General features: G+C 30.5%; 1 protein-coding gene and 1 long non-coding RNA gene across 2 annotated transcripts; one reads left to right on the top strand and one right to left on the bottom strand.

Annotated features, from left to right (window-relative positions):
• Positions 1-4,814: 4,814 nt before the first annotated feature.
• On the top strand, positions 4,815-5,477 carry LOC120580299 (uncharacterized). The gene is made up of 3 exons (XR_005645998.1): positions 4,815-4,968; positions 5,079-5,237; positions 5,326-5,477. It is a non-coding gene; the product is annotated as an uncharacterized lncRNA (long non-coding RNA).
• A 7,903-nt stretch (positions 5,478-13,380) lies between these two features.
• Positions 13,381-15,704, bottom strand: LOC11444507 (transcription factor bHLH95). Its single transcript, XM_003607890.3, has 3 exons — positions 15,325-15,704; positions 13,696-14,166; positions 13,381-13,621 (listed from the first exon to the last, which is right to left on the bottom strand). Exons 1-3 carry the CDS (start codon positions 15,685-15,687, stop codon positions 13,538-13,540), a joined length of 918 nt encoding a protein of 305 aa, XP_003607938.1. The 5' UTR covers positions 15,688-15,704; the 3' UTR covers positions 13,381-13,537.
• Positions 15,705-15,923: the final 219 nt, after the last annotated feature.

The following is a 15,923-nucleotide window of genomic DNA, read 5'->3' as shown; positions in this document are numbered from 1 at the left end:
AGAAAGATACTTTTCTTCATCTTTTCTCTGTACTCTTTATACATCAATTTGAACGTTGTTCTTTCCCGCACTCATCTTACAACAACTAAACTCGATTTTATTTGGAAAATGTTAGGTGGACATACTATTGAGATAGAAAGAGATAGTAAGAGAGAGCTAGTATATGATATTAAGAAAGGGAGGGGATTCTCTCCCATTATTTTTTTTCATGTGTGATCTAGGCCATCCATTAAAAAGTAAGAGAGATTTATATGACTCTCACTATTTTATGTTATAAAGAAAGTGTACATAACACTTCTCGTGATATGATAGATTGGTGATGTCATGTAGAGACATACATATAATTGTTACTTTTATTTAATGAATAAGCCATTTTCTTCTTGAATTTACATGGATTCGACAACTTTTGCCTTTGAAGTTTTTTAAAAAATCCATATTTCTCTCTCAATTTAATTCAATTATATCCCTCGATCAAGTCCCAACATTAGACGCAATGACTTGCAACATTAAAGGCTAATGCATACGTCCGCGTCGCCTCCCATGTATGCAGGGTTTAGTTTGATATTAGAATTTGTTTAATTTTGCAGTAAAAATGTGAAAGTGACGAACATCAACGTTTAAAAAGCACTTCATCGTGCCTAACGTCTAAACTTGATAGAGGGATGCATTTGATGGACATTGAGTAAATTGAGAGACTATTTAGCTATTTCAAAAAATTCATTAACAAATTCGATCAATGTACATAAATTCAATGATGAAGTAGTCTATTTATTTCAATTTTTAGTTTTAATCATTCATATTGATGGAGTGTACTGATAAATAATGTTATGCAGATAGATATGGGTTGAATCCAATTCGAATCTTTGAATAACAACAGACAGATCAAATGTACACAGTAAATGAATAAATTATGCTAGAAACTAGAGACACTGTATTCCAATGGAAGGCTATCTGATATGGGCCATTATTGTTCGCATGTAGGTGAATAGCAGTTATAGTCAATGACTATGAAATTTGAGCAAGAACAAAACAGAGAATACAGCAGGGTTGCACGGGTTTGAAACGTCTTTGAATAAAAAGGAAAATAAATGCACATGTGAGGAAACATGGTGAGGTCTAGTGGGTCCCACTAAAATGACTTGGAAAAAAGGTTTATGTGGTTTACAAATAGAGGGGGATGGATGATGCTCACATGTTGGTGAGAATGGGAATAAAACCATGGAATCATCACATGGGTACATGGGTGCTTGCTTATTTGTTATATCTCTTAGGTCACTTTTCATTTTTTTTATGATGGCCATTATTACTAAAGAATCCAGATTTTTTGCTCATTCATTGAACACATCCACACAGTTATAAGATCTCTGACCCTCTGATCGAGATTGGACAGTATAAAAAAAAAAGATTATCGAGTTTGTGATTTAAAGGTTTAATCTCGATTAGATAATTACTGATCTTCTAACTATATGAATGCGTTCAATGAATGACTATATTCTACTATGGTGCTCACACATCACATGTCCAACTCAACTTTTGTTTTTGATCCAAAATTGCTAACATATAGGAATTTAATTTGTCATTCAACCCCAGAATATGTAGCACTTGGGACCCATTATTTACTGTCATAGCTTTTAGCTTTTTCTAATTATTCATTTATTCCCCTTTATTTGGACACCAACCACTCAAATTCTACTCTACAAGGTGAAACACATCACCTAAGAAATGAGGTAATGGGGTAACCTTTCCAGCTAGTTTTTAACAAGAAAAGCATTATTTCAATTTTGAAGTCAGAGATTGATTGTATAATATGTAAAGAAACGTTGGGTAAGATTTCATTCATAATTCGTCGGTGTCTTGCTGCTTTTAGGTTATATCCAAGAAAACAAGTCAAAATGTTTATCCTATTAATTAGAGGTTGAAATCATTGATATTCTTGACAATGAGGTTGTTTTGGTTCATTCGCGTGCATGATAAGTTGTTTTCATGTTTCAGAAATTCTACTGTACTGTTGAGTGATTTTTCTGAACACAATATTCAAGCTACTACAGTTAAAGTCTACGATTGAGCAGTGAGGACAAGACAAACTCAGCAGAAACGTGGATATTGCATGTATGCATTCATAGATATTTAATTTAACCATCACATTCACACACTGTTTGAAGTTGAAAATACTATAGTGAGGTGAATTACATACTACACGTGCTTTTTTCTTTACTACTTGAAATTCAAATTCACATTGGCAAAATGTCGGTGAGATTGGAATAATTCAACTTCTGATAAGAGATTAAAGATCATGAATGGACCGATGTTGGCTCTGTTTTGTAAAAATAACGGATGACTGATAAGCTAGCTGATAGCTTATAGCTGATGGCTTATAGCTGATGACTAGTAGCTGATAAGCTACTTGAAGTGTTTGATAAAATTAACGGTTCAATTAGCTGATAGATGTAAAATTACATAAAAGGACATTTTTAATTCATAATAAAATTTATATCAATTAATGTTTAAAGTATTTAAAAATTAAAATTGTTAATTTAATATTATTATTAAATTAATTTTTAATTCCTAAATGTTAATTTATATTTATTTTCATTTGCCTAAATAAAATTAGATATAAAGTGTAAAAAATTCGAACTATGATTCGAACCTTCATTTTAGTTATCTCAGTGATATAGTGGTGTCCTTCATCTAAAAAAGACAATAACGTAGGAGTACGTACACTCACATTTTTAGAATTTTTCTTCCCAAAAACTCAATGCAATATTTTTATGAAGTCTCAACTTAAAATACTTTCAGAAGGTATGTAAATGAGCAGAGCAGCTGCATATGTTTATGGTATTCAACATTTTATAAGCAAAGCTAGAAGATTCAGAAGACAAGACACTTTGTTAATAGAAAATAGAAAAAGATACATTCACATTGCAGGCAAGCAAAGTTATTCACTGGTTATACATGAGAAGTGGTAATGCTCCTAATCCTACTTGAACGCCTAACCTAAGTAACTATTTCCTCTCCGCCGCGTCCCTGTAAAAACAATATGATGAAACACATTAGAAACAATTCTACATGTTAACAGTTAACAAAGATAAAATGATGATTCAATTAACAATCAACAATACTCACCTTTGGAATTTTCTCACACACTGTTAGGCTTCCATAGAATGATGAACTCAAGGAGTAATAACTTCCCCACAAGTACCCATATATCTGTTTGTTTTCTATATTTGGTCAAACCTATTGAACACTTGCTGCAATTACTTAATTTATGCTATTCAACAATTCAAGCAATTACGCACCATGGACGAAACTGAAACTTATTGGACCAAACCCAAATATCATAAATTAGTAATAATGAATTGCTCTGTATCTATCTAGTACTAATAATCGTTCTTTCTGGAATGAAATTATTATGGATACTAAATTTAAAGTGGTTTGAGTATACACACGTGGCGTCCACGTGTGCATTGACTTGGTCAAAATTTATCTGGGGGGCCAAAACTGCAAAAAAGTCAATACTTAAGAGGTGGTTTTGTAGTTTATTTATTTAGGGGACCACACCCCATCAATAGATGCGGTTTAATTTCTATATTTAGAGTATACGGGCTTCATAGATGTGGTTTAATTTGGATCGATCTTCGGATATCCAAGATGCAATATGTAATTTTTTCTTATTAATATTAAACATACATGGTAAAATAATAGATGTGATGCAAAGAGGAGAAAGAAAGGAGTAATTTTAATAGGGGGGGAGATGTTTTAATTAAATATATTTTTGGTTCAAACAAGGGGAGACGAAAGATTTTAATTGAACATACTTCCCCGATCACATTTATAAGCAAAACACAACTTGTTAGATTCATTGAATAACTAATGTATATGGTTCATACATGTAACCAAATCCATTAGTTATTCAATGTACCTAAAAAATTGTTTTTTGCTTATAAATGTGTCTGAAAGGAGTATATGTTTGGTTCACTTGGGGAGGAGTTTCAGGATCTCAAGGATTGAATTTGATATGGTCATTGTAGTCTGCGAGCGTGTGACTATACAATCAATATTGGACAATTCATATTTCAATTAAATTTTATTTTTTTCTATATAAAATTATAAATGCAATATTTACAAGTTAAAACAATGGTACCAATGATTTCGTGATCTTTTTTGTGTAAATCGGGTATCTTCAGTGCACAACTGTCGAAGATTAATTCCTCGAGCATTGTTAAATAAAAGGCTTAATTTCACTTTTGGACCCCTATCTTTCCAAAAGTTGCGGTTATGGACCCCTAACTAATTTAAATACAAAACAACCCCCTATGTTTTGATTCTTTGGCAGTTTTGGACCCCCAGTCCATTGTTGACTCGGTCAACGCTGACGTGGCACCCTAAGTGAGGTGCCACATGTCAATATTTTATTTTATTTTGCCTTGGGGGTCCAAAACTGCCAAAGAATCAAAACATAGGGGGTTGTTTTGAATTTAAATTAGTTAGGGGTCCATAACCGCAACTTTTGGAAAGATAGGGGTCCAAAAGTGCAATTAAGCCTAAATAAAATTATAATTGCAATATTTACAAGTTAAAATTATAATCGGGTATCTTCTGTTTTTATACTACTATATAAAAGCAATTTTTTAAAATAAAATTATAATTGCAATATTTACAAGTTAAAATAAAGGTACAATAATGATTTCGTAATCTTTTTTTATACTACTATATAAAAATATATTTTTTATTATTAAATAGGGAAACACCAAGATATGATTGGAATATTGCTATCGTATGACATCTTTATCAAAAAAGTTTCTATATCTTATTTTCTTTTTCTTAATAGAAATCTATTTTCTAAAAAGATTTATAAAATATTTAGCAAACGCGGAGAAAGAAAAGCCCAAGCTGTCATTATATAAACGGTGAAAAGTTGAAGCTGGAGAAATCATATTGAAATCTCTCTCATTGTCGTTACTCATCTCGGTATGTGCTTCGTTAATCCTTCTAACAAACTAGTTATTTAGTTATAAAATATTTATTAATCTAACTAACCCTAACCCTAATTCTATTCTATTTCTGTGTATATTTTGCAGAGAAATAATGGAAGCTACTCAAATACTTCTGTGTTTAATTCTAACCCTATTATGTTACTGTTTTATATATCTTTTATGCCGCTCTATTCTTTCATTCTTCTTCAAACTTTTTCTAGTCATATGTTTTCCTGTCACTCAAGCATTGTCGTTTCTGTTCATGTAAGTTTCATTTACTACTACTTTTTCTTATGAGTTATAATTTCAAGAACGAAAATCAATCTCAAATCTGTGTTTAATTTTTGTGTAGGAATATCAAGTCCAAGAAATATATTGCAGTTGCTGTTGTTTTGTGCATGCTCATCGGAAAACAAGTTCTTTCAATTAACTACGGAGCTATGTTAATCAGAATCGTTCTCATCTTACTCTATAAGGAGTTGAAGGAACTTTACTTCAGGTCATGGGTGGGATCGAGGAGCAGCAGTTCAGGACACCATTATTATTATTATTTTGAAAATAAAGGGCACCGAAGCACCTATCATGTTGTTTGTTTCAACAGTTTTAATTTGGTATAATTTAGGATGAGGCGATTGATACTGATAACAATCCTAATCATAATATGCAAGTGCTAATTGGTATTTGGATGTTAGATTCTAGAAAATGTTTCTGGATTAAATGTTAATCGTTGCATAATCTATGTGGTTTTTCTCTCTTTCTAGGTTTGGAGAGATTCTCATTAACGATGCACCGAAAGAAAAAAAAAAATTAGTTATCACATTTAGTTGCAAAGTGATTTTACTATTTGTTTTCTACTACTAAACTAACTGAATTTTTCCCCACTTAACTTAAATGGATATTAGGATCAGTTATTATTAGAGGAACAAAAAAAGATAAAGTTTGTTATTTCTGTATTTTATTTTTTAATCAATCAATATGAATATTGCAATTACTATTCTTTATGGTATCGGAAGAAAAATTGGAGATGAAAAATACCTAATTATTCTGAATAGCTTCATTTGTCTAGCATCAAATATGAATTCAAAATTGTGCTGAATATCTATTTCATACTCTTTTTTATCCAGGTCTTTTTGTTATTTAATTTGTATAATTTAGGCATCTAGTCCAGATTTAACAATTGTATGACACCAATTTTCACTCAATTATTTAGTTAACCCAAATTCATTTTAAAAATAGATTTAACAATTGTATTACCCACTATTCTTTCGATTCTATGAATTATACTTTCTTAATGTCATTAACAATTTTTTAATTTTTTTTTATAAAATAACTCATAATTTTATTTTCATACAACATTAACTATATTTTTTTATTTTTGTAGAATTGTTAAGGTGATTTATAATTTGAGACGGAAGAAATATACTATAATAATATTAAAAAAATTTATGAGAAAGGTTAATAAAGTCAACATAACAACCTGTCCAGTTTTCAAATCACAAAGCTAAATACTAAACATTCAAACATGTTATATATCTATACACTAATATAAAAATACATGTCCATTGAATTTCTAATTTTGTCCTTAGGAGGGGTAATTTGATAATTCACTAATTCACTAGTGGCCTATGAATTTTCATTTTTGTCCCCAACTAATTTTTTTAAATTATTTTTTAATTTTTAATAACTTTTAACTATTTTTCCAATTTTTATATTTTTAACTATTTTCCAATTTTTTTCTCCCAAATTCAGTTGCTTCCACACTGCCGTTGTAGGAGATTAAGGTACCATTTGATCCGGCTTTTTTTCAACTTCTCTACATTTTTAAGGAGAAGTTAGGCCAAACACAATATCAATTAATTACTTACTAAAAAAAAGTACTTTTGTTCAAAAAAATTGAATGAAATGAGCTTTGGCCAAAAGTTGTTAAATGCTACTTCAAAAAACTATTTATCGATAATTTATTTCACAAGCACCTCTCTTCAACTCACGCTGTGAACCTTTTCTTTTATGTTTTAATATTATATTTCAATATATTTTCTTTTCATTAACTTTATTTTATTATATTTTTTTGAACCATTCCATTTAATTTTATTATCTTTTTATCACTTATATATTTAATTTCACCATTGTTTAATCATCACAACCTCACAAATATTTTTATTCACGCCGTCATTTAATGATACCAAATATTTTTATTTCCTTTCTTCAAAATCGCGAATATACATACACACACATTAACGTTTAAAGTAATATTTTATGTCCGTCTGTCTGTTTTTTGTTACGCTAATGCATATAATTTTTTTTAGTATTGCTTGGTTGAGTGCTACCTCACCGATTTTTTTTTAACTATTTTCCAATTTTCATATTTTTAAAAACTTTTGACTATTTTTCAATTTTTTTATTTTTAACTATTTTCAAAAAAAAATTTCTCCCAAATTCAGTTGCTTCTACACTGCCATTGTGGGAGATTAAGATACCGTTTGTCCCGGTTTTTTTTTAACTTTTCTATATTTTTAAGGAGAAGTTAGGCCAAGTACAATATCAATTAAGTACTTACTAATTTTTTTTTAATGCATAAAATTAAATGAAATGAGCTTTGGCCAAAAGTTGTTGAATGTTACTTCAAAAAACTACTTCTCGACAATTTATTTCACAAGCATCTCTCTTCAATTCACATGGGGAACCTTTTCTTTTATTTTCTAATATTATATTTCAATATATTTTTTTCTTCCATTTAATTTTTTTTAGCCGTTCTATTTAATTTTTTTTAAGGAGCTTCCATTTAATTTTATTACCTTTTTTTTGAAAGAAATTTTATTATCTTTTTATCACTTATATATTTAATTTAAATATCGTTTAATCATAACAACCTCATAAATATTTTTATTCACGCTATCATTTAATGATACAAAATATTTTTATTTTCTTTCTTCAACCTCGCAAATATACAGACACATATATTAGCGTGTAGAGTAATATTTTATGTGTGTTTGTTTTTTGTTACGCTAATGCGTGTAATTTTTATTAACTTTTGATTTTAATTAAAAGTAAAATTGTAGATGTCTTTTCTTCAAAAAATGTATAGATGCCTAAAAAAATTATGCTTATCTTATATATATATATATATTGCACCTTTATATCGTAACAAACTATGCATATTTTTTTCTTATTAAAAAAAACTAAACATTGCTAAATAGAAAATGTATTATTTTCTATTTTGTCAGCATCAGATGATAGGATTTTGTATAAGTTTGATAATGACCTGAAAGATGTCTTTCCTTATGTAGTGGGAATATAGATGATGTAACACTATGAGAAAAATACTCCGTAGCTTTATCATTTACCATCTATTTACCTTGAGTTCTTTCCTTCCATTTTGTAGTCAATGACAACCCAAATATATGTAACAATTGTTCAGGTTCGAGGTTGCTCATCAACCTACATCATCCGGTTGTTGAGAAGTTTAAGACTTGGTAAGTTTGCATTATGATTTTACAATACAGTGTGAGAGTAACTTATTATTTCACAATCCGATTTGATTGTTTTTTGACCATATTTCTTGAATTGTTGTCGTGACCTTAACACTTCTCAAGCTCAGAGTCAAAGCTTTAGTTAGAACTTAAGTCAGAGCTCGACTTCTTCTCAACGTACTTCGTACAACGATTTTTCCAAACTGTCTCAGGTTAGGCCAATTGCTGAATTTATAAATTTAGTCAATGTCTGCTTTTTTTATGCACAAACATGCTTTGAGTTTTTTTACGCACAGATTAAAAATACATATTACATTATTCTTTATTTCATGTGCATAATTTGTGTTAGGAAACATACTGCATCACTATTTTGAAAACAACTAAATTCAATCCTAACCAGTTTGGATTGTATTATGAGAGTTGCACCAAATGTTCGAAGAAATCAATGTCAAATGGTGCTAGCTATTTATGCAGATGCGGAAGTGATGCTTAATCTCCATTTGTTTCAACAATGTTAATTGATTAACGAGATACATATAATGTACATGCATGCATTTATCTAGACTTTATAGGAAGATAAATTAGAAGTCATGCTACATTTTCTTTAGCTTAAAATCAGTTATGCTACCTTTATTTTATAAATTATATGTAACTATATTCGCATACATCTTATCCATGTAAATATGCATTAGACTAATATTGCAGTTATTTTCCTATTTAGCATTTTCCAAACGAGGTGTCAAGAACAATTTTGAAAGGAAAGCGCAAAACAATCACTCTCATTGATGACCAGACACAGAGAAAGTATAACTGTCACCTCATTACCGCCGATAGAGCAAGCTACGAAAATTACTTGGGTGGGCAGTGGTTCAATTTCTGCAGATAACGAGTGATGGAAGAAGGTGATAAGCTCATCTTTGATTTCGAAAAGTCACATAAGAACTTGCAAATTCGAGTTGTTCCAAAGTAGATCTTTGTTGTTGAACTATTTGAACTTCTACTATTTTGACGTATCGCTTTGGACTGTAGTCGTAAACTATCTTAACTTTGGGATGTCATTTGTTCTTTTCATTTTGTCTGATGTAAATATTGGAAAAAAATCCCTTTTTCGTTAGTCTATGACACTTGCAATCTCTTTTATAAACCTAACTATTATGTAACGTTAATCTGCACATTGTTGGTTCCTTCATTGGTTCCAATTAGTATCATGTTAATTGTAATGTTGTTTTCCTAATCTCTTGAACAAAATAAAACATGTTGTTTTTATACAGTAAATCTTTATAATGCTTTGGTAAATGTTTTAGAAATGTACATATATATAACTTCTAATTAACAATGCAATTTGTTTTGTACCTAGCACTTCTCAAATGAGATATCAATGACATTTTTAAAAGGAACACGGAAAACAATCACACTCATCGACAAAGAAGCTCAAAAAATGTATAAGTGTCGCTTGATAACGGCAAAGAGAGCAAGTTAGAAAATACTTAGGCGGCTAATGTTCAAATTTTGCCGAGAACATATGTTAGAGGTAGGTGATAAATTAATTTTTGATCTAGAGAAGCACCTAATAATATGCATGTTCAAGTCGTTTCCAAATAAAGATTTGGTGTTCATGATCCGCACTTTCAACAGATCACCTTAATTCTAATCCTAGACTAGATTATCTTCACTCACCGATGCTACTTCTTTGCTTGATTTCATTTGATGTAAATATGGATATCAATCATTTTTTGATAACTCTATAACAACAACACTCTTTTTTATAATTTTGGATAATATGTAAATTCACACATCATTGGTTTTTTTATTGGTTCCAATTGTTTTCATCCTAAATATTATGTCAATTCCTAATCTCATAAACTGATTATATGCTCTCTTAATTAGCCCATACATATTTTATGATGAATCACAATGTTCCGTCATTTTAACATCTCTTCTTTCGATTTTTTTTTTTATCGAATATGTTATTGAACCCGTGCGAAGCACGGGTTTGTAACCAGTAGTCTCTAAAAATACCTCCACACGATGAAGGACCAGGATTACCAAGAGAGGCTCTATCAATGTTTCACTTAATCCAATTTATGATAGGTGTTTGGCAAATAATCTCTTTTAATTACTGGAGCATTATCATATTAGATCTGAAGACCTGCTTCCCTCATTGGGGTATAACAGTAAAACAATTAGTCGGTTTAGTTTTAATGTTTAGTTCCTCCTTGTAATACCTTAGAGAGGCTCTATCAATGTTTCACTTAATCTAATCATAATTTATTTTGATTCGGTTTAGATTCAAACATAGAAAACCCCAAACCAAATGAATTGATTTGCATTAAATTTTGAAGTTCAACGGGTCATTTTGTTTCTTACACCCCTATATATTATGGTGACTAATTCTTAAATACTCCATCCGTTCCTAATTATAAGATCCTTTTGATAAAAAATTTTGTCCCTTTTTATAAGACCTAAATCTTTTTCTTCAATCAACAATAAATAACATGTTGAAAACATAAACTAACCTTCTTTCTTAAAGGATAAAATTGTAAAAACAATAGTGATTACAAACAACTTTAATACAAATATCAACTATCTTAATTCCTGTGATTTTGGCAAAATGGTCTTATATATAGGGACGGAGGGAGTATTTATTATATGTTATTCTTGGCTCTAGTAGAAGACGTTTGACACCTACTCCCTCCGTCCCAAATTGTATGACGTTTTGGGCATTTCACACATATTAAGAAATGTAATTAATATTGTGTGAAAAATTAATATGTGTGAAAAAGAGATATTATGAGTTGTTTTACAAAATTGTCCTTAATAAATAATATGGGAAAGATAAATAAAAGACTTGAAATAAGAGAGAGTAATAAATAGTTAAGGTTATAATAGAAAAAGTAACATTAATGTTTCATTGATATTGTAAAGTGACATCCAATTTGGGACGCATATTTTTCTAAAATGACATACAATTCGGGACGGAGGGAGTATAATATATATATATATATATATATATATATATATATATATATATATATATATATAAAGTTCCAATATCATATGAGAGAGATACCCACATATTTAATATCTGATTGCATTGAATATGATTATCCTTGACACCTATGAAAAACAGTAAAAAAAAGTTATTAGTTGTTGTTACTTTACTTCATTCCATCTGGTATTATTGGAGAACAATTTGATCAGTTTATTCATTTGGCAGGTATGCCTCGATCTTCTCATTTATTTTTTAAGTTAATTTGGCTGGCTTGTGTGTGGGCAATATGGAAAGAGAGAAATAACCACATCTTAAAAAATGCGGCCTCCGATCCTTTTGCTCTCGTTGAAATATTGAAGTCGAATTCCTTTTTGTGGCTGAAAACAAATTAAATCAGCCATCTTTTATTTTTTGTTATCATGATTGGTGTCATCCATTTCTTTGAATGAGAGTTTATTTGTAATTTTTTTATATGTAGCTCTCTTGTGCCTGTTTGCTAGACGCAAACTATGACATTGTACTTTTCTTAGGCTTTGTTTGGGAGTTTGGAGGGGAAGGAAAGGAAAGGCTTTGAGGGGTGCAAAATATGTGGAAAAATAGAGAAACCTTTCAATTTTTTTTAAAAGAGTAGTTTTTTAGAGAATGATAAATTAATGCATATGATTACTTTATTTTTAATTTTAAAAATATAATAACAACATAGATTTAAATTTGAAAAATTCTTATTAACCCTCCAAAGCCCCCCAAAACCCTCCCCAATACATTTTTTTAGTTCCTCCAAATGAGGAGGGTTTTGTCTTATGAAGGAAAGTTAACTCCTCAAAGCCCTCCTCTCCCATTTTCCTCTATTTCTTCCACTTGCTCATTCCTTTTTTCTCAAGCCTTCCCCTCCCTTCCCTTCCAAACTCGCAAACAAAGCCTTAGTGTTTTACTTTCAGCACGCCTTGTGTGAGGTGAATCGCTTTTGGTTAATATTATATTCCATTTTGATCTGTTAAAAAAAAACTTTACTTCATTACCTTTAGCAAAATAGTTTTTGGGCAAGATGAAGAGTGTTACATCATAGACGTGATATATTGATGATTAAAATATAATTAAAAAATATTGATGATCTGATATGAAGAATGAGATATAAAAAAGAAAAAATTGAAGATGTTGAAGTGTGTTGGGGAGTTAGAGGATCTCCAAATATCATTGTTGTCTATTAGCTAACTTAGCCAAGTGATTTGCAATGAAATATCCAACAAATTAAAGAATTTCTTTATTATTAAAAGAATGCTTAAGCTTGGAATTATCACTCACAACCAAACACAATGATAACATAATTCAGTAAGCAAAAAAATGTGCGCAAGTCTTCAGTCTTTAGCCTGAGCAGATGTTCCATCAAAGTCAACAAGACCAAATCATCAATCGATGGACGATAAAAATGTTTTGAAGTTGTTATTTTTGGGAAGTTTGTAAATAGCGTCAGGATGTAGGAAACACTCAAGAAATCACCCAACTGGGGACTTCGGTTTGGGAAGTATGCAAGGTGAGGTTTGACGTGTCAAGACCAACATAAACAAAGGAGAAGGAATAAGAAGGAGATCCTGGGAATCAGATAAATACAATGTGAAATTAGGGTTTGGTAAAAATGAGAGTGCTTGGAATAAGTTACAAGATTAAGAGAAAGCACACTACGCATGTAAGCAAGTAAGAGAGGAAGTAGATAGCAAAGGGAAGGACACATATAAGGTTTAACCAAACTATTTATAGAAGAGGTTCACCTAATAATAAGGTTAATAAGCTTGTTTTGCCTAATAAAAAAATCTAAATCCTGACAAGCTTCATATTTTACGATATACATCATGACATACTTACTTCAAACGAAGGAAATGGATATTCCATTTGTACTAATTTTCAAAGTAAACTTTATTAATTTAAATAAACCATATGCAGTTTACAATATTAGAAAAGCAAACACAAAAAGCAAATAATTTAACTAGTTTAAACACCATAAAATGTCTCATAGGACCATCAAAGATGGCCAATTCTAACTGTTTCCGATCGGAAGGAAAATAAAATTCATACGGAATGAAAAGACAAGTTTTATGATCAAAATTTTAAGCGATCCTCGTCATAATTTCTAAAGCTGCTTGCTTGTAAGTTTCCTCCATCGAGTTTGCGCCAAGTGAAGCTTGTTTTGCCTGCAAAATCAACACAATTCAATTGAGCTATTCGCTCTCACACTACTCAAGAGAAGAGAAGGTTTGAAACTTACATGGGCCATAATCATGTAGAAGTTTCCATTTGCATTGCACATAATGTTGGCAGAAATAACATCAATCTTATGTTTCTCCAACACCAAAGCAATTGTGGTCAAGAGACCAGGCTTCTTAGTTGAACAAATGCAAAATTGTGCTTCACCACCACATATGTTCAACACAACATTTTGAGAAGACCATGTTTGAAAACCTACTTGTTGTGGTGGAGATATTGAAAATGCATTTGAAGGATTTGAAGTTACAATTGCATTAGACAAGTTATTATTATAACTTGAGGATCCTTGATCAGCTAAGAATGCTTCCCTTGATTCATAGGGATGCCACTGTGAGTTGATCACAGATGACTCACTCCCAAGTGGGGATACAGATTTGAGCATTTCTTGCTTCTTCTTTTCAAGCTTTTCCTTAATTTCTTCTAGATTTTTAATGTGCTTCACTGCTGCATCCACAATGGTTGATTTATCAGCCTGTAAAATATCAAAATCAAATTAAACATCTTCGTTAGTAAATAAGTAATTGTAGTTTTACTAGAATATAATCATTTGTATATTGATAATTATAATTATCACATGAAAAATTCCTCCAAGAAAATTATTTATGTCAGTCTTTTAAATCACTCATCAAATTTTCCACCAATGCCATTGAATTAAATTTTCTTAGGTAGCAACAAAAAATATTATTATTATTATTATTAATTATAATTATATTGATTATTATTATTAGAAAAATTTAAAATTAAAATAAGGACTTCAAGTCCATGGGTTGGCTCTAATACTGTGTGCCCTAAATAAATGAATACTATCAAACAATGTCTAATTAAAATAAAATTATTTTCTCTTTTCAAGTAAGAATATAATGGCCTTTTTTATTGTGATGACTCTCGAGTCTCTTTAACTACACCTCAACCGTAAGATTTAACTGACAATTGAGATGAATGTATTATCTCATATTGTGACTCAATTGTTGGATTAATCTTATGATTAAGATTTAGTTTTAGATTAACCAAACAATTGAGCTTAAGTGGTTAATGAATTTCACAAAGGACGAACGGTTGAGGAGAACACGGGTTCCATTCCTGGGTGGAACGATTTTTGGTTAAGACGTATTTACTTCACGACCGAACTCCAAAGATTAACGCAAAAAGGAAATTGAGTTTTAGATTAATTAAAGATACTAATCATAGTAAACGATCCATGTTTGACATTGTATACGGGCCAGATCCCTATCTATGGTAACAAGAAGGATCGAATTTTAAGAACCCTAGTAGATCTATTGCCCCTTTAAGAACCCTAGCTAGATGGGGGATTTTAAGGATCGTGATCAAGAATAAAAGATACATCTTTTGTCGTTACCCTAGCTTATATGAGTGTTGTTTTATTTTTTTTTTAACCTGATCAAGAAGGAGAAAGTTCAAATAGTATAGTGAGAAAATAGAGATGTTTGTGTCCTAAATACATTTTTGATGTGCCAAATCGGAAAAGATATAGAAAAAATAAGAAACATGACATATATGATTTAGATAAACTTCAAGGGGAAAAAGGAAATACTTGATTTTCAAACGATTAAAATTATTATGATCATGCAAGTATTATCTATGAACTGATTGAAGATGAAAATGAATTTACCTTAGAAGGAAGTTCAGGAAGCAAGGCATGAAGGCTATCGAACATGTTCCTCATTTTCTTTCTCCTTTCTCTTTCAGTCAAAATGTGCATTTCATGATCAAAATCACGATACTTTTTATCTTTTTCTTCACCAGTTGTAATATTATTCTCACTTCTAATTACAACCCCACCCCAATTTCTCTTCTTGCTCACGGGAGCTTCTGCTTCATTGATTCCTTCATTCTGGTTCAATGGTTTTGTGTCTACTCTTTTTTTGCTACTCTCACCTAAGTTATGATCAGAATTTGGAAGATCACCCCATAGATGATTTTCCCAAATGAAACCTGTCTGAACACCTTGATCATGATCTACACTCTTGGCCATGTTTGTTTATGAGAAAGAAAGAGAATACAAGACAGTGAGAAAAACATAAAAAGAAGAGGAGGAGGAGAATGATGTATTTATATACAAAAGTATGGTAGATTTTAGTTGAAGTTTCTTAGAAAAATATTAAAATAATATAATTGAAATGATTAGTCTGGTTTAGAAACTTCCAAATTATGATCATAAGACAGTTGTTTTTCTGATGAATCTTAACAAATACATATAAATCAATTATA

The sequence above is a fragment of the Medicago truncatula genome, chromosome 4 (assembly GCF_003473485.1).
Source record: "Medicago truncatula cultivar Jemalong A17 chromosome 4, MtrunA17r5.0-ANR, whole genome shotgun sequence".
NCBI classification, from domain to species: Eukaryota; Viridiplantae; Streptophyta; class Magnoliopsida; order Fabales; family Fabaceae; genus Medicago; species Medicago truncatula.
Note: the sequence above shows the minus strand (reverse complement) of the source record. Positions and strands in the feature narration are given on the sequence as shown.